The following is a 20,070-nucleotide window of genomic DNA, read 5'->3' on the forward strand; positions in this document are numbered from 1 at the left end:
TAGTTGCTTAATGCCCTAGTGTGTGCGCTCTGTTGTGCGAATCGTAATGATGGGCTCAGGGCGTACAGTGACACAACTCTTCTGAACTTGGTAGATGGAATATGAGAACCGACTGCTGGTGGTGAAGTTGAGAGGCCTTCCAGTCACCTTGGACGTCATTAAAAAACTCATACAGATGGTGACCATCTTCGGACCAGTGGAAGACTGCCTCCCACTCGCCAACAGGGTGAGTGCACGCACACGTTCGCACTCGCCAACAGGGTGAGTGCACGCACACGTTCGCACTCGCCAACAGGGTGAGTGCGCGCACACGTTCGCACTCGCCAGGTGCAAAACGACTTCTGATTTCTCTTTTGGGTCTTGAGCTGACGTTTTGGGAACCACTCCCATTAGATATACAGGGTAAATGGTAAATGGTGCATTTATATAGCGTCTTTATCCAAGGCGCTTTACAGAGATTGTGCATTACATTCACCCATTCACACACACATTCATACACCGATGGCGGCGGAAACCATGCAAGGTACCAACCAGCACATCAGGAGCAATTAGGGGTTCAGTGTCTTGCTCAAGGACACTTCGACGGCAACTCTGTGGGAGCCCGGGTTCGAACTGGCAACCTTAAGTTTACCATCCGGCCACTCTACCCCTGAGCCACCGCCGCCCAGGGTGTCCATAAAGTCTCTTTACAATTTGACATTTTAATTACAAAGGCTATTGATAAGATATATTAATGAGATTTGTTCTATTGTACTCCTCTATGGGGCTATGTTGCAGTCTGCCGACGGCATTCTCCCCAAAAGTTAATAGTGCAGCCGGCGAAAACTACAGTTCTCAACCGGCCCGAAAATGAAGGCCCCGGCCCTACCCGGGCCCTCATCAAACCCTGTAGACTCAAGACACTGCCCCCCGCCTGCCACCCTTAGATCTCCATATATGGAGCTGACCTGTTCTGACATTCCATATGTTGATCTGACCTCATCAGACCATGTACAGTACACTCAAGACACGCTCCATATATGACAAGTACAGAATTCATTCCATGTGTTGATCTGCCCCCCCCCCCCCCCCCCCCCCCATGCCAAAATGCCAGCCCATGCAGGCTTCTCGCCTTTAGGGCGTCTTACTGGTAGTATTATTACATACGTAGTATACATTTATAGTCTGATATATTGGCTTGAATTTGTTTTTGTTCTCTCTGTTTTTGTTCTCTCTGTGTGTGTGTGTGTGTGTGTGTGTGTGTGTGTGTGTGTGTGTGTGTGTGTGTGTGTGTGTGTGTGTGTGTGTGTGTGTGTGTGTGTGTGTGTGTGTGTGTGTGTGTGTGTGTGTGTGTGTGTGTGTGTGTGTGTGTGTGTGTGTGTGTGTGTGTGTGTGTGTTCGCAGGTCATATTTCACATGCGCACTTGCTCTGCACTTGAGAGCATCAAAAGATTTTTCTTCAACTTTCCCACGATATCCCCGCAGCTGAGGTCAAAGCTCGGTCCACTCAACTACGACATCGTTACACCATACGTGGAAGGTTTTCTCAGGTGGGCTTGGTTTTCATTATTAAAACCCATTTTGGGGCGGGAACCCCTTTTGGTGTTGGCATCATGTTACGCTTTAGCCGTTGAAAAAATAGCAGATCTACAAGCTCATAGCGCGCCACCGAGTGGCGCGCTATGAGCTTGTAGGTCTGCTATTTTTTGGGAAAAAAAGAAAGAAAGCTGTCGGGATGTAGAAGACATTCTTTAGAATCTGATCTCAGGTCAAAATGGGTTAGACAGCCTTTTCCACTGTGGTGCCTGCTACAGTGAGTATATGGAAATCAAATGATATCTTATTAGCATTAGTGAGGACAAAATTAATGACTAGGCCTAAAATGGGCGAAGCAGTGCATGCTTTGGAGGCTCAATTTAACCCATTTTGGGCGGAAACCCCTTTTGGTGTTTTCAACATTATGTTATAATTTAGCTATTGAAAAATAGCAGATCTACAAGCTCATAGCGCGCTATGAACTTGTAGGTCTGCTATTTTTGAAAAATCGTGAAATGTGGCACAAATCTTTGAATATATATTATTTCAGAGCGAACGTTTTTAACTCGAATCTTTGCTTCTGGGGGGTTCGTGGAACAACATATTTTCAGATGGGGGTCGGTGGACAATTACATATCATTTTTGGGGTCCTTGACATGAAATATTGAGAACCACTGATTTTTCAGAAAAAAATACATTTTAAAAAGATTTTTTTTTAAATTTCGACGTTTAGGCCTAAATGGGTGAACGCGTGGCGGCTCAACGGCACAGAGCCGACTGCTTCCTCTTTTTTGTCTCTTTTCTGTCCGCTCAGCGCGCTCACCTTTGTGTCCCGGGTTAACAAAGCGCAACGCAGGACGCAAGTCAAGTCTAAAGAGCAAGTGAAATACCCCATGCAGTCTGTGATAGTCATCTGCGACCAGCTGAAACTTCGCACCGGCCCGCACTTGTCTCAACGAACCACCGCGGGTCCCGGAGCCCCCGTTAAGATTCCCACCACGTCGTCGACGGCGGCCACCGACGCCTCTCCAGTGCAGCCCGCGGTGGCCGACGACGCCAAGCGGGCCGACGCCGCCGCCGTTCTCGACGACCCGCCCGACACCACCGCGGCTGCTCCCAGAGTGCCCGAATCCCCCGGCGGTTCCAGCGCGTCGACGACGACGACGACGGACGCCGTCGTCCTCTCTCCGGGGCGTGCGGCGCAGGCCGAGGGCGCGGCGGCGGCGGCGGCGCCGGAGCTGCCCCCGATCACCGACGACTTCTTCCGTGCTCTGACCGCTGCTCTTCGAGCGCGCCGCCAGACCAGAGAGAGGCAGGGGGCGGAGGTGAGACGAGCTCCTTATGGGTTACCTAACTGGCTGTGTGTGTTGGAGAGGTTTGGGAAGACCATATACCGTGTGCGCGTGTGCGTGTGTGGGGTTTGGGAAGACCATATACCTGGCGCGTGTGTGTGTGTGTCCTCAGAGTTGGGATTAGGGATTGAGTTTAGAATTTGAGGAGTTCGGGTTAAAAATGGCATTAACCCATGTTGGGCGGGAACCCCTTTTGGTGTTAGCATTATGTTATGCTTTAGCTATTGAAAAATAGCAGATCTACAAGCTCTATAGCGCGCCACTCGGTGGCGCGCTATGAGCTTGTAGGTCTGCTATTTTAAAAAAAATTGGTAAAATATATATTTCAGAAAACTTAGAAGATTTTTTTTAAATTTCGAGGTCAGGCCTAAATGGGTTAATTCAACGAACTATACTTCTGTATACCTATTTAGTGTCCAGATATCGTCCTGTGCATCTGACCCGTTATGGGGCCTCAGGTCAAAATGGGTTAACCACTTTATGCTTCTATCCTCATTCTGTTCTATGCCCTTCCTTCCCATTCTTTCCCTTCTCATCCTATTCCAATGTTGACTAAAACTAAAATATATTGACAATTTTGTCAGCAAATAAAAACTAGACTAAAATGTTAGGGAGGGACTAGTAGAGAAGAGTTCCAGTAGAACTAAAACATTTTTTTGTATGTTTAGTTGCTGCTTACAACGTGCTGCAAGTGTAAAAGCGGACATTACAAGTCTGCCAAAAGAATTGTGATATTTAGTTGACTAAAATGCCTAAAATATGACTAACACTGAATGAAAATGTATTCAAAAGCTTATCAAAAATCAACGCTGCTGGAAAGGGGGCACGGTGGCACAGTCGGTAGTGCTGTCGCCTCACAGCTAGAAGGTCCTGGGTTCGATTCCCGCTGGGGACGCTGTGGCCGTGTTCCCTCCTCCGTGTCATCGGTGCCCATACCCTGGGTGGGGTTGGCGAAAGGGCCTTTCTGTGTGGAGTTTGCATGTTCTGCCCATGTCCCCTAGGGTAGGTTACCCTCACAAAAAACATGCAGTAATCCTGGTCTCTAAACTGCCTCCCCCTGGCCAGCCGGGGCGCCTGATGGAGGGGAAATCAACTGGTCGAAATAACATGTTCCTTCCACACGCTTACGTCCGGCCGGGGAAACTCCCCCCTGTCAGGTGAAAAGAAGCAGCTTGGACTCCTCATGCATAGAAGGAAGCATGAGGTCAGTCCGTTGCCCTCCCCAGGTTGGCAGAGGAAGTGTAGCGCCCAGCATTACATTACATAATTGACCAAAAAATGGGCTGCAAAATTGTGGGATAAAAATGTAAGAAAAAAAAAAAATCAATGCTGCTCCCTTTTCGTTTTCTCATTGTAATGTGTGGTGTGTTCTCATTCCCCTTCCTGCTCCCTCTTCCAATCCAGACCTCGTCGTCCTCCACCGCCCCTCACGAGGAGAGGAGTGACTCCTCCTCCGGCCGCCCCAGGAGCAGCCACGGCCCATCCTCCTCCGAGGAGGGCTTCCGCTCGCCTCCTTCGCCGCCTCCCTCCAAGAGAGCGCATGGCTCCTGCTCCTACTCCTCCTCCTCCTCGTCCCGAAGGAGCAGACGAGAGCCGAGTCCCCCGTCTAAGAGACGGAGGAGAGAGGAGGAGGAGGAGGAGGAGGAGGATACTAGAAGGGTGAGTGACTCGCAGTGGTGTAAAGTCACCAAGTACATTTGCTCAAGTACTGTACTTAACCCATTGAGACCTGAGGACGATTCTACAAATGCCTTCTAAATCCTGACATTCATTCATATTCAAAGATTTGCGCCACCTTTTCACGATTTTTCAAAAATAGCAGACCCACAAGCTCGTAGCGCGCCACTCGGTGGCGCGCTATGAGCTTGTAGATCTGCTATTTTTCAATAGCTAAATTATAACATAATGTTAAAACCACCAAAAGGGGTTCCCGCCCCAAAATGGGTTAAGACACTTTTGATTTGTTTTTTTGTTTTCTTTTTGTTTTACTGGAGTGTTTCCCATTTTCAATACTACTTACATACATACTTCTACTCCTACACCACAACTCAGAGGCAACTATTGACTATACTTTTTATGCCACTACAATTATTTGTAAAACTTTAGTTTGATTACAAAACATACATACATACATACAGTAACCACTTCAGTCCTCTATTCATTTCAGCCATGTTCACATTGACACATTGTGAGCTTGTAGATATTTTCAAATGTTTTTTTTTTATTTGTGAAATGGGACATTCTGCATAATGCTTACTGTTAAACGTTTTGGTACTTTAAATACATTTTACTCGAGTACATTTTTAACTCCCCAAACTTTGACTTGTAACGGAGCATTTGTGCATTGCCCTGTTGATTCCACCACTGGTGTGTTTGAACCAGTAACTCTAGGTATTGGCACATGATGTGCATGCAGACACACATCCTGATACGTGAAGCATGTTATGATTGGCATTACGATACGTTGCAATGCCGTAATTTACTGAAAATATCAAAATGTGGCTGAAAATGCCAACCAGCTACATAATAGCCCATTGGTAGACTGATGCAGTAGTATTATGTACAACACACAACGATAAGTTATTATGTGACTACTGTCTTTCAACATACAGTAACCATCTATAGCATATGTGACCGGGTCTGGCAAATAGGCCCTCATCTCGACCAGAGTAATTTTTCAGTTTTTTACAGATTATTAAAGTACAGAATGTAAGCTTTCATATGATGTATCATTCAATGAAATTGGAAAATATTTGAAAGAGATATGACCATTTCAAAATGATTGTGCTGTTTTACCCAAAGCTGAGAAAATCCCCTTGAATGTTCACAACATTTCAACACCTAGACTAGCCTACTTTGACTTATAAATGTATACATTTAATTTGCCCAAATCAATAATCTGTTGGAATGAAAACCTTCTTCAACATTCAAGCTGTGTTAATATGAAAAAAAAAACGAAAATCACAAAAAAAAGAGATCAAGTTTATTTTAGATTTTCTGCCTTTTCATTATAGGCGAGATGAGGACCATTTTGCTAGACCTGGTCACACATATGCACGCAAATAATACAGACGCCATTCAAATAAGATTTTAGCTGAGCAGGATTCCCCCTTGAAATATAATGAATTAACTGTTTGACAGCCAGCCCGGCTACCCAATTGGCTACACCCCCGGGTTATGGGATATAACCACGGTCGGTTATATAACACTTGGCTGTCTCAAAAAAAGGGAGATTTGTGTTTAGTTTAGACTATCCCATTTTCGGGCGGGAACCCCTTTTGGTGTTAGCATTATGTTATGCTTTAGCTATTGAAAAATAGCAGATCTACAAGCTCATAGCGCGCCACCGAGTGGCGCGCTACGAACTTGTAGGTCTGCTATTTTTGAAAAATCGAGGCACCACTGACATAGAAACATAGCTTTTTCAGAAAACTGTCGGGATGTAGAAGACAATTTTAGAATCTGATCTCAGTTCAAAATGGGCTATTCAATCAATGATGATGATGATATAATTTCTCCGCACTTTACAGGGCAGGCATTCCGTGGCTGACGAGTCGTTCATCCCGGATGACTTTGGAGAGTTTGTCACTTTGGACGAGGTTGGATTTGTGGAGGACGAAAGCTCCTTTTGTCTTTCCGAGTCGGAGGAAGCGGCCGAGGAAACCTCTACGTCTGCCTCGTCCACAAAACAGAGCGAATGGAGCCACGGCTCTGGATTAATTTCGATTTCTCCGGAAACTCAGGAGTCGTCTATAACCGCGCCTTCCACCACCACCACCACCACCTCCCTCTCTTCTCCATCCTCCTCTTCTACTCTCGCCAAGTCCTCCGCTTCCTCTCCGTCGGCTGAAACCCTTTCCTCCCACATCGCTCGTAAATCGCCGCAGAGAAAGACGGCCACATCTCCGAGTAGATCCGCCGTCAAAGAGGTCAAACCGAATCCCCCCCGCCGCAGCACGCGTTCGTCCGCCCATGCCAACGCTGAAGCGACGAAAGCGACAAAGGCGATAGACACGGCGGCCGAGCCCCTCGGCGTCCCGGTCACAGAGGGTGTAGTTGCAGTGCCAGACCACACGGTGTCGGCAGAGACCGCTGCGTCAGAGACACACGGGGAAGACTCATCAGAGACGCATCCCTCCGCACAGGGAGGAGAGGGAAGCCAAGCAAAGAGTGACTCTCCTCGTCGGGAGAAAGAGAACCAAAGCAGTGCCTTGTCCTCTCTTAAGCACGGCCTTGATGAAGACCACCTCGGGACGGAGCCAAATGAATCTAGTGAGGAGGGGAAAGACCGAGGGGACGAAAAACCTGAAAAGTTCCAAATTCTCGATTCAGTGGAGCACCAGGCAGATGAGGAGACTGGCCATCCTGGGGACAGCGGTGGTGCACCAGAAGGCCAGCAGCCTGAAACAGGAGACCCGTCTTCACACGAGGGGCCCTATCAGGTTTTAGACAGTGTCACAGGGGAAGACAAGAACGCAAGTCAAATTGACATGAAGGAGTCTTTCCAAGTGTTAGACAGTATCGACGAAGATCTGACGGCTGTTGACGCACTAGTCAGTCATGCTGATCAAACTGTCGGGGGTGACGGACACCCAGAAATGCCTCTGCCGGAAGAGGAGCCTTTCCAGGTGTTGCATGCCGTTGACACTAGTCAAACAGAAGAGGACGAAGACACATTCCAAGTAATAGACTCTGTCGACAACTGCTCAGATACCGAAGACAAGGGAGGACAAACCAGGACACAGAACAGAACGAGTGCAAAAGACAAACCGACAAAGAAGACCGGGGCCACTGCGGCGGCATCCAGGAACGAAAGGAAAGGCAAAACATCCGACAGACTGTCCCAAAGAGGGTACACCCCATCGAGGAAGGGTGACACCACAAAGGAATTAAGCAAAGAGGAAGGAGCATATGAGGTCGTAGATTCTTTTGAAGAGGAGCCAAGCAGAGACTGTCGAACCCCAGAACAATCTAGCAGAGGGAAGGACAAAAGAGCGAGTGCGAGACACAGTCGAGCGGCTGAAAGAGACGACAAGCGGACGAAGAAGGGCAAGACCACAGCGGAAACGAGAGAAACGGGGGAGGAAGATGAGGTAGAAGAGACCTCGTATCAAATTATAGATTCCACTGAAGACGAGCAAATCGGCAGCGAGCTGAAGGAAGGGATGACGGAGGAGGAAAATCAAAAAGATGATAAACCAAGCATGAAGAACAGCGATGCCTCTGTGGCGTCCAAAACGCAGGAAGAGGCTAAAGACCAGGAGGAAGAGGAGCCTACCTACCAGATCGTCGACTCCTTTGAGGACGAGCAGAGCGAAGGCGTCTCGCATTCCGACGTTTCCGGCAGAGGAAAGCGATCAAGTAGGGTGACGAGAGCAGACAAAAACGACAATGCCACAAAGAAGACCGAGGGTGCTACGAGACAGTCCCAGAGAAGAAGAAGCGAAAGAACGTCTAAGACGGAAGACAAAATGACAAAAATGGACGTCTCCGAGTCTGTGCAAAGCAAAGGACTTGGTGACGACGCCACCGCTACCGAAGGAGCTGCCGCTGAACAACGACCCCGAAGGGGGACGAGAAGCGGCAAGCCAGACCACACCAAACTGGATAAAAAGGACGGCGTCGAAAACCAGGAGGAGGAACGGGAAGGTGTGTATCGCGTGGTCGATTCTGTGGACGACGAGGTGCCTGCTGACGTCGTCGCCGCCGCCACTGCACAACCTCCCACCAAAGGAAAGACGGCAAGAACCGGCAAGAAAGATGGCAAAATGTCTCAAAAGGACGACGCAAAGAAGAACGACGCCCCCGTCAGAGAACCGGAGGAGAAGGCGAGGGGAGAAGGCGAGAGAGAGGAGGAACGGGAGGCCACATATCAAGTTGTCGATTCTGTGGAAGGCGAGACGGTTCCTGATGATGTGACCACGGCTGAGGAGACTGCTGCCGAACAACGGCCCAGAAGAGCAACGAGAACCGGCAGGAGAAACGACGCCAACGCCGCGAAAAAGGATGACACGCCATCGAAGATGAAAAGTGACGCTGTGGCCCCTGTCGGAGGACCAGAAGGGAGAGGAGACAAAAAGGAGGAGGAACAGGAGGCTACGTATCATGTGGTCGATTCTGTGGAAGACGAGGCGCTTGATGCTAAGAGCGCTGCCACCGAACCACGGCCCAGAAGAGGAAGGATGGCAGGATCCAGCAAGGTAGATGACAAAATGTCTGAAAAGGATGAAGCTCCTATGAGGAAAAACCATGCCCCTGTCGGAGGATCTGAGGAGACGGTGGAAGGGGAGCGTGAAAGCGAGGACGAACAGGAGGCTACCTACGAGGTCGTCGATTCTGTGGATGACGAAACTCCTCCCGATGACGTAATCGCAGCTGAGGAGCCTGCCGCTGAACAGCAAACCAGGAGAGGAACGAGAGACGTCAAGAAGGATACCAAAATGTCTAACAAAGACGACGTTCCTGCGAAGAACGACGCCCCTGCCGTAGAACCCGAGGAGAAAGTGGGAAAAGGAAGCGACGGAGACGAGGAACAGGGGGCTACATATGAGGTCGTCGATTCTGTGGATGACGAGACGCCTCCCGATGACGTTACCGCAGCTGAGGAGACTGCCGCTGAACAGAACGTAGAATCCGAGGATAAAGTGGGAAAAGGAAGCGACGGAGACGAGGAACAGGGGGCTACATATGAGGTCGTCGATTCTGTGGATGACGAGACGCCTCCCGATGACGTTACCGCAGCTGAGGAGACTGCCGCTGAACAGAACGTAGAATCCGAGGATAAAGTGGGAAGAGAAAGCGACGGAGAGGAGGAACAGGGGGCTACGTATCAACTTGTGGATTCTGTAGAAGACGAGGCACCTGATGTTGACATCACTGCCACTGAACCATGGCCCAGAAGAGGACTGATGGCCAGCAAGATGGATGACAACATGTCTGAAAGGGATGAAGCTCCTACGAAGAAGAACGATGCCCCTGTCGGAAAGCCCGAGGAGGCGGTGGAAGAAGGAGAGCGTGAAAAAGAGGACGAAGAGGAGGCTACATATGAAGTCGTCGATTCTGTGGACGACGAGACGCCTCCCGATGACGTAATCGCCGCGGAGGAGACCGCCGCTGAACAGCGAGCGAGAACCAGCGAGAAAGATGCCAAAATGTCTCAAAAATACTCCAAAATACTCCAGGCATTGGAGGGGCTAGCAGCCCTCAAATGTGACGCTCTCGCGAAGATGAGGAATCTTGCCGTTGCGTCCGAGGAGAACGCGGGGAGAGAAAGCGACAGAGTGGAGGAACAGGGGGCCACGTATCAAGTTGTCGATTCTGTGGAAGACGAGACGCTTCCCGGGGAAAGCGCCGTGCCGCGGCCCGGAAGAGGAGTGAGGACGAGAACCGATGAGAAAGACCACGCCCAAACCACAGGGAACAACGCCACGCCACCAAAGACGAGTGACTCCGGAGAACCGGAAAAAAAGGAGAGAGGAGAGCAAAGAGGAAAAGATGAAGACAACAGGCGGGGAAGAGGAAGAGACACGACGATCTCCGCCGGCGCCGATGCGGGGTCTTCCCCTAAACAAATGAAGGAACGGAAAACGGCCGAGAAAGAAGAAGAAGAAAGCGAGGCAATGGCCGGCGACCTGGACGCAGTGAGCGACGAAGAGGAGAACTACCCCGACGACGCGGCAGAGGAGGAGGAGCTGGGCAGGCGGCAAGCTGCCACGATGTGTAAACACGCGGACACGAAAGAGAGGGAGAAGGAGAGGGAACGGGAGCGGAGGAGGAGGAGGAGCAAAGACAGGGAGAAGCGAGAGAAGGAGCGCAGGTGCAGCAGCCGGAGTAGCACCCGCAGCCGAGGAGCAGGCGGAGGTGACGGAGAGCGGAAGAGGGGGAGAGAACAGGAGGAGGAGGAGGAGATGGGTCTTGTGACCCTGGATGAGGTGGGGGCAGACGAGCCCGGAGACGGGGAGAGGAAGGGGGATAGTGAGAATGAAGGAGGAGAAATGACCGAGGGAGATCTCCAGGCACTGGTCACCCTGGACGAGATCGGAGATGAGGAGGAGGAGGAGGAGGAGGAGGAGCAGAAGTGTGCAGAGGTGGAGCCCTGTCCTTCTGGCCGCAAGGATGGATCGGAAGACGCCTTCAACCCAGAGGTAAAGGTTTCGTTTGAAATGATTCACTTTGAGTCACTTTTTAATTAGCAACTGTTTCCATCTTAGTTTCCTTCTATATATTTCACCATCACTTTTTCCCTTGCTTCATCTTTCTCTATTTCTCACCACAGCTCTCTGGAATTTAGTTTTGCCAATTTCATTATGACATGCCCTTTTTTGAGGGGTGATAGCCCCTCCTATGTCCAGCTTTTGGTGTGTGTGTAAACACAAACTTTGTCCTAACACAAACAGTAAATGCCATTGACAATGAATGGACAATTTTTTTGTAAACACAAATATTGCGTAACACAAACATTGAAGACGCAAATTCTGATTGGCCAGAATGAGATGATGTAAGAGCGCCCCTCACTTCACACAGGTGTGATTTTTATTTTGAAGGCACACCTCAAAAGGTTGGTGACAGGTGTTTAGGACAAAGTGCATATAATAAAAAGGGTATCTTTGAATAACAAAGAAAATAGTCTCGCGTAACTATTCCACAATCTACGAAGGCTATATAGAGTCTGGAACTACACGTCCCAAAATACGAGCAAAGAAGCTGGCATTTCCGTTCAGGCCTGACGTCGAAATAAAAAGAAAGTTCGCTCTGAAAGAATATATATTCAAAGATTTGTGCCGTATCTTTACGATTTTTCAAAAATAGCAGGCCTACAAGCTCGTAGCTTGTAGATCTGCTATTTTCTAATAGCTAAAGTACAACATAATGCTTAGTTAAAACACCAAAAGGGGTTCCCGCCCAGAATGGGTTAAACAATATATCCATTTCTGCTAAGCAGCAAGCTATATATGCTTGGATATGCTTGGATTTCGATTTATATTAGATTCATCGATTGCTCATAATCAGAGCTTCCGTGCTCCAGACTGTATGACGGAGGCATTTGAAAACTGTGGGAGACAACAGTCTGTCCACGCAAGACTACAAAGAAAAGGACCCGCAGTTTCAGTCATTAGACCTTCACCAGGACGGACAATACAGGGCACATTATGATAAGCCCAGAACAGGGATGCTAGGGTTAAAAGAAAGTTGTTGTTTTTTAAAAATCTAATTTCTCTCTCTCTCTAGCTTCCAGTCGCTCTAGGTGGTGATGAAGGGGACAGAGATGAAGATCAGACCCAGATTCCCTCCAGTGCTGCTGCTGAACCAAAGGATGACGACGAAACAGGTTTGTGTGTGTGTGCATATTATTCGCACGTGTATTACCTCCATCATTGATGTGGTTTCATTCAAGTTCTCTCTCCTCAACCCCCTACACTCTGTCCCTCTTATCTCCTCAGATGAACAGATGAACTTTGTGACATTAGACGAGGTAGGAGAGGAGGAGGAGGAGGAGCAGGAGGAGGCAATGGTGACCAGGAGACGACGAGTCAGGACGAAGAGGGGGAGCAAGCAGTCTGGTACACACACACACACAAACAGGTGCACAGAAAGAAACGGATACACATACATGAATTCAATCATTCATTCATCCTCTGTCATCCCTCCACAGTGGTGAAGGGCAGGAACACGCGGAGCAGTGCAAAGCAAGAGTCGTCGTCAACCGCCGCCGAACTAGCACCTCCCACCTCCACCGCCGCCTCCGCCACCTCCTCATTGGTCAAAGTTCAGGAGCCACAGCCCAGAAGAAGAGCGAGAACTAGAAAGAAGGGCGAAACCGCCGAAAAGGACGCCACGCCGCCAGAGAAGAGTGACGCCGGAGAACCACAGGGCAAGGACGGAGGAGGAGGAGGAGGAGAAAGAGGAAAAGAGGCGGAAGACGACGGCCATGCCAAAGGAGACGCAGCGACCGTCTGCACCGACACGGAGTCCTCCAAAAAACCAACGCAAGGACGGAAAACAACCGAGAAAACAGAAGAAGAGCGTCAGGCGAGGGCCAGGGTGAGCCTGGAGGAAGTGAGCGACGAAGAGGAGCATTACGAGGATGAGAATAATGATGGTAAATGATGTACTAGTCCTAGAAATGTACTTAAAACTGCATCAGTGATTGATTAGAGAATGAATCTAGACACAGTAGCCTATATAATCTTTGGCCAATGGCCATACATGAAACCACAGTGGAGTAGCCTTACCTTGATAATAGGGACTTTAAGCAACGACTGTTTTCAGGACGGCTCCGCTACGCGGAAGTCGCACGTCAGCTAACTTAATTCCGATATTGCTTAATTCTTACATGCGCTGGACATGATCAGCAGTGGAAAGAGGAAGGTGCTGGAGCAATCTGTGTTATTCTAAAACCGTTGTAATAAACATGGTTAATATGACATATGGTATTAGTGTTATTTCTTCATTCAGAGCATGCCAACACATTACACAGCATAAGAGAGGTGATGGAGCAATCTGTGTAAATGTATGACGGCTATAATTTCAATAAACATGGTTATGACATGGCGTTGTAGTGTAAACTGTAGGTTCTCCCGTAGTAGAAAGGGCTGCGACAGAGAGCAGGTTTATGTATCGAGCACCGATCCATTTCCGGTTGCCGTAGCCGACTGCCGTATCCGTCGTTGCTTATAAAGTCTCTATTTTTACACAAGGCTGCCTCACATTATATTAAAGCAATTGGCACTCCAACATGGGTTATATCATGAATATTGTCATGGCTTGGGGTTTGATCTCTCTCTCTCTCTCTCTCTCTCTCTCTCTCTCTCTCTCTCTCTCTCTCTCTCTCTCTCTCTCTCTCTCTCTCTCTCTCTCTCTCTCCACCCCCTTCTCTGATAGAGAAACATCGATCTCAGTGTCCCACTGTTGCTGCTGACTTCAAACTGCCTCCCTTTGCACCCAACAACCCCATCGGTGAGACACACACACTATGCTTTCTCTATCATATAGTCTTTTTCTTTCGCTCTTTCCTCTCCATCGTGTTGTCTTTCTTTCACCCGTTTCATATAGTACCGTTCTTTTTCTCTCATCTCTTTCATGCCCGTTTTCTCCCAGGGTTGGAGTTTGTCGTCCCTAAGACCGGATTCTTCTGTAACCTGTGTTGTGTTTTCTATGAGAATGAAAACACAGCCAAGGATCTGCACTGCAGTACCCACGAGCACTACAAAAACATGGAGGTACGCACACGCACGCACTACTATACATATACAGTAGGCTTAGGCAGTTCTATGAATGTCATTTTTACCTCATTTATTTTTATTTTTTTTGGTTGACTGCTGAAATAGCCTATGCAAAGGTTTGCAGTGTCACTCTGACATATTGTACAATTACACACACACACTGTAATCCAGGGGTGGGCAACTGGCGGCGCGGGGGCCACATGCGGCCCCCACCTTCACTTAGTGCGGCCCGCAGGTTAATATCAGAATACTATTGATTTCAGCTGTTGCAATTCCAAACATGCAAACATGACCTGCTTTAATTATACTTAATGACTAGTATTAAATGACTAGTACTTATTAGTAGTATTGTCTTTAGTTCATAACGTTATAATAACTAAAACTAAATCCATTTGAAAATCAATAAAAAGGTTACTTTTCAGGATTCTAATAAAATAAAAGCAAAAAATAATTCAGTATTTCAATTCAAATATAGCAAAAATAGCTGATCTACAAGCTCAAAACGCAGCGCCACACGTTTTGAGCTTGTAGATTGGCTATTTTTTGCTACGACAGTAATATGCAATGCGGCCCTCTGGAGTGAGTGTGGAAATATAGCGGCTCTCTCCATCGTCAAAGTTGCCCACCCCTGCTGTAATCGATGCTTTTTCCTGACTCTTAATTTGTTCTCCTTTTTAGAAACATTACCAGAAGTTACAAGGAGGACCAGGCCATTGTGCTGCAGTCTCCGCCTCCGACTAACCCTGACTGCGGTCTTCATTCTGGTTGATGCAGAGTAAAGTCAAACGTCTCTCATGTAGACTGTCGAGCGTCACAGATACATGTCGGCAGCCGTCTGACACCATATACTGCATTTGTTTATTTTCACGACACCTTTCTTTAACATTTAATATAGGAACAGATCTCAAAACAAAGGGAAGGATCTCATTTTCGTTTTTCAAATACATGATCTGCAATGACGACGACATAGAATAGACGTTATCATTGGCCCAGGTATTATACATCGTGTTTATTTATCTGACCTCGTTAAGGGTCAGTATTACCAATGGTAAAGTAAATCCATGTGTCTCAGTACAATATACACTGTCTGTACAGTGTGTCTCAGTACAATATACACTGTCTGTACAGTGTGTCTTGCCCAGAACGCTCGCCCTGTGATTACGGTATTAAGCCATTTAGGCCTGACGTTGAAATAAAAAAAACATGTAATAATATATATTCAAATATTTGCGCCACATTTTCACGACTTTTCAAAAATAGCAGACCTACAAGCTCGTATCGCGCCACTCGGTGGCGCGCTACGAGCTTGTAGATCTGCTATTTTTCAACAGCTAAAGCATAACATAATGCTCAAAACACCGAAAGGGGTTCCCGCCCAAAATGGGTTTTGCCCACTTTCTGACTTTACCCCTGGTGCCGATTTTGGGCAAACAACGTGCAATAAAATAGAGGAAGCAAGACTTTTTTGCTGCACAACTATAGGCATAAATTATCATAGGAAAACCGTGTTTCAAAAGTAGCAAACGTGTTCAAATAAATAAGTATTTTCACTGCACAACTAGACATTACCGCAAATTATCATGGGAAAAACCAGGTTTCAAAAGTAATCTCCAGGCTTCGGTGGTAATGGAATGGTCAGTGTGTACGCCTTGTTCTGATTGGATTTTGTAAAAAAAAAAAAGAAAGAAACTGCAATTACAGCTTTGGTGAGTAGATAAATGAGCTTCGGGGTGAGAAATGACCATCAGACAGTGGCCAAACACTGGAAAAACGATGGCACTACCAGAACAAGTACTCCGTCCTTATTTGGAGGTCCCAATCTCTTCAAGAATCTGGTTTTCTGATAAAGGTTTTTATAGATGTTGGTGATTTTTTTTTGGTTTTTGCCAGCCACTGTTGCCTAACGATAGAGTTCCCTGAACTCGTCAGTTCTAATCCAAGTTTACTCTCTTCTGTTGATATCGTATGATACTAGACTGATATTTTTGTTTTTCTTTATAGTTTGTCAAGTGTCATGTGCTTATATGCAATGTGGGATACATGATTTGCATCCCTGTAGGGATCCAACATGACTGCTTGTTTTCTGTTCAACAAAATGTACCTTGTTTAATTAATCATTATATAACTGTAAACCAAAATTAATAAAAGTTGAGTTCATCATTGTGTTCCGGGTTATTTTCTATGGATGGTTTGATGGCAAAGAATGTGAATGGAGAGAATGGTCATTGACTTAATTATCTACAGGGGAAACCGATTATTCCTGATAATTGTGATGGACGTAATGATAGATTGAACAAAATCACATTGTTTTTCAAGTTACTTGTTATGACGCTTATCATCCTCTTGCCCACCTCAAAAATTACCATGGCTGACGTAATTATTTCGACCAGGGTTAAAATGGATTACAAATTGCATGTGAAAAGCGTGTGCAAGAGTCGAGGCTGTCACCTCTGTTTTGTATTTGTGTTTAGTTTCTACTAGGCAACGTTAATTCATTTCAGAGATGGAACAAAGTCCCTATTTTGCAGAGAACAGTCCCAAGTCAAGACTATAAAGTCCTAAACCTTTTGTTTCCAGTCCCAAACAAGTACATAAATGTGCATTTATTTTTAAACTAGTTTCTTCCAGTCCAACAGAACGTATAGTGCTGATGGACAGGGTTTAACCGAACTATCTTATGTCATACAAAATCTGCACCGAGTGAAAATGTAATCCTCCGCCTGCTCCGGCCTCCTGGTGGGGATACTTAACCTAGATTGGAACTGGAACACTAAACAATTGAAACTGATAAATATGTAGGCCTACTCTTCCTGACTGACATTGACCACGCACCTGACAATGCATTCAAGAGCTGGAGAGACCCTAGCTGTTACTGAACAAACACTATAGCAATGATATTACTACTACTTTGTTTTAACCAATACATATAATACTTGTACCCTAGTGTCCCTATTCTGGGGGCAGACATCTGGTGAAAATAGCAGATGTGGGCTTGTCGATCTGCTATTTTCACCAAATATATTTATAGTGAAGACAGAATCGAGCCCTGTGGGACTCCAGTCTAGTACAGGGTTTCAGTGCTTAAAGGACCACTTCACCACTTTTCAACCTATCTTCATATAGTTGGTCCTCACTAATGTTCATGATAAAATGCAACAATTTCTTTCTACTCCGTCTGTGTCTCATAGGAGGGCTGTGGGCAGTTCAGAAACCCGTCCACCAGTGACATCATCAATGGGGAATCCAAGCTAATAGAAACTGCAGGCTTTCTATTCCTGAAAAGTTGCAATGCAAAAATGGAAGCCATCGTTCTCACGATAATACAAATTTAAATTGTTTAAAAAAGATATTGTTCAAAAATAAATCTTCCTAATGTCACTGGTGGACAGGTTTCAGAAATGCCCATAGCCCTCCTATGAAACAGAGTAGAAAAAAATGGTGGTATTTTATCATGAACATTAGTGAGGACCAATTATATGAAGATAAGTTGAAAAGTGGTGAAGTGGTCCTTTAAAAAGGTCAAAGGTTTTATATTAAGATAATTAATGAAACCCATAAAGAGCACATAAAGGATATAGTATTGACTTCTGTTCCAAGGAATACATTTAGTGGGATATAGTAGTAGTCAGTGGAAGAACTACAAACACACACATCTAACTTCTGGGAGCTTGCTAAAAGTATCATTTAGTTTCACAATATACAAAAACCAACACGTTCAGTATTACAGTAGTACATTGGACTAGTAGTGCAACATCGTATTGTATTTCACAGTCAGCTAGTACTTACACTGATCAACCACTAGAGGGAGACAAAGTTAATATAATTCTGTACAGTATATGATACAATTCTCCATACAGTTAATACACAAGGAATTACAATGATGCCCACCACAACATAATGCAAGTATTTCTATTTGATGTATGTGACAATGCAAATGGCACACTGCCTGTTTAACTAATTGAAAGAAAGAGAAAATCAAATACAAGAGATTTGTCCCTAATTCCCTTCAGGGATTCAAATGAACTAGTTCCCAACATTCCTAACATGTCAAAACAATTGGAAAATAAAATCCCAACACCAAAGCACTCAGCCCTCATGTCTCCATCGAGTCCATTCATATAAAAGCTTCTTTTTTGTTTTCTTCTTCGCAAAAGGAACCTCACCTGATGCATGGACTTTCAGTGTCATCTGACTTGTGTAAAGACTTTTAGTAATGCATAAGTCTTGACGTAAAGGCCATTTACGCAATTACTAGGCTACGTTTGAACTTAGTGCGAGGTGGTGCAACCTCCTCCCGGAACCACCGCTCAGTTATTGATCGACTAGCATAATTAGCATTATTGGAAAACAAGAAACAAATTGTTTGTCAACCACTTGAACCAGCATGCATGCTCAGAAAATAGCAGAATCTCCCAACACGTCGTGACACGTTGATCGGCTATTTTTGGCATAGAAATGTGGTGCATACCGATATTTTCCCTTATCATTTGACCCATTTAGGCCTGACCTCAAAATTTTAAAAAAATCCTTCTAAATCCTCCAGTTTTCTGAAATAAATATTTTCACGATTTTAGACCTACAAGCTCGTAGCGCGCCACTCGGTGGCGCGCTATGAGCTTGTAGATCTGCTATTTTTCAATAGCTAAATTATAACAATGTTTAAACACCAAAAGGGGTTCCCACCCAAAATGGGTTAACTGTCCTTTTGCGCAGATCACGCAAACCTCAGCAAAAAGAAAAGGACAATATCGATGGCCTCCAACTGTATGGGGGGGGGGGGGGGGCGGGGGGGAAGCGATCCAAGTACAGTTGCAACTCAGGTCTGTTTTAGGGTTTAAGTGGTTACATGACTATCCTTTTAACCCGCCACAGAGTACTTCCTGTTTAATTCGGAAGTAGAGTTGAGCTCAATGAAAGAAAGGAGGATAGATGGAAGAAAGTGTGAAAAATGGGAAGAATTAAACAAAATAAGACCTGTCTGAACTGAGTGGTGCTGTACTGTACTCGTGCTGTAGTACTGTACTGTACAAGCCCTCCTCCCTGGCGTGTGTTTGTGTGTGAGCGTGTTAGGCTGCGCAACAGTGACACTTGGTGGTCAACAAACGCTATTACGCTATTTCCGTGCTCAGACAGACAGCCAGCCAGCCAGCCAGGGACACACCAGGCTGCACCACTCAAAAATAAGGTGGGTGGAGTAAAAAATAACACAAAAATGAATAAGAGGGGAGCGCAGGAAGAACGAGAGAGGTGGCGAGTGGCAAAAAAGTACCAGTATTATTAGTAGTGTTAGTGGTGGTACTAAATTAGTAGCAGTAATACTAGTACAAGTAGTATTTATAGTAGTACTTGTAGTAGTAGCACTAGTAATAGTAGAAATTGGTGAATCCTATTATCCTATATCGCCGCTGTCTGGTAGAAACTCCTTCTTGTAAACTAAGGAATGGAGGTTTGGCTCTAAAATGACATACAGACAACACATGAAGACAGTCTTTCTATGAGAAGATTGACATTACTCAAAATAGTACTTTCTGCTAATAGTTAAAAAGCTATCAAATGTTTTAATGTTATGTGATCATCAATCATTTTGTACACTGGTAAAAAAGAAAAGGTAGCCGTCTTCAAGCGTGTGTTTTAAATCGCATGCCCCTTGAAAGATCTATGTTATTAGAATAAATTAAAGCATACACTTGATGTACGATTTACCTAGGATAGAACTAATCTTGGAACTAAACTCGGACCCGCGGATATTTAAAGTGACACAGTAGAAAACAAAAGAGGAACATGTGTTCAACCGGTTATCGAGCCACGGGGTCAGGTGAGAGGTCAGGGCCAGGGTTTCCATTCTGTAAGGAGCGCGACCTCATTCTGTCTTCTCATAGCTGCTCAGTTTGTTAATGGGGCATGAAACCCCGAGTCCATTTTGTAGTTTGTTTAAATTCCTCTACAGTTTAAAAGGTGCAGAAGGTTGACAGTAGGTCAAC

At 46.0% G+C, this 20,070-nt stretch overlaps 1 protein-coding gene across 1 annotated transcript in view; it reads left to right on the top strand.

The window, feature by feature from the left end:
- LOC306914377 (uncharacterized protein) overlaps window positions 1-16,249 on the top strand; it is a gene marked incomplete at its 5' end in the record, with an annotated part of 102,695 nt that extends 86,446 nt beyond the window's left edge. The window contains 11 exons of the mRNA XM_079491372.1: window positions 95-226; window positions 1,384-1,529; window positions 2,330-2,840; window positions 4,272-4,526; window positions 6,398-11,011; window positions 12,096-12,195; window positions 12,308-12,427; window positions 12,520-12,966; window positions 13,749-13,823; window positions 13,965-14,086; window positions 14,768-16,249. Of these exons, the coding sequence (XP_079347498.1) occupies window positions 95-226; window positions 1,384-1,529; window positions 2,330-2,840; window positions 4,272-4,526; window positions 6,398-11,011; window positions 12,096-12,195; window positions 12,308-12,427; window positions 12,520-12,966; window positions 13,749-13,823; window positions 13,965-14,086; window positions 14,768-14,830 (6,585 nt within the window). The 3' untranslated portion in view covers window positions 14,831-16,249. The remainder of the gene's footprint in view (window positions 1-94; window positions 227-1,383; window positions 1,530-2,329; window positions 2,841-4,271; window positions 4,527-6,397; window positions 11,012-12,095; window positions 12,196-12,307; window positions 12,428-12,519; window positions 12,967-13,748; window positions 13,824-13,964; window positions 14,087-14,767) is intronic.
- Between the last annotated feature and the right edge of the window lie 3,821 nt (window positions 16,250-20,070).

This window comes from Electrona antarctica (assembly GCF_951216825.1).
Source record: "Electrona antarctica genome assembly, chromosome: 21".
Classification (NCBI taxonomy): domain Eukaryota; kingdom Metazoa; phylum Chordata; class Actinopteri; order Myctophiformes; family Myctophidae; genus Electrona; species Electrona antarctica.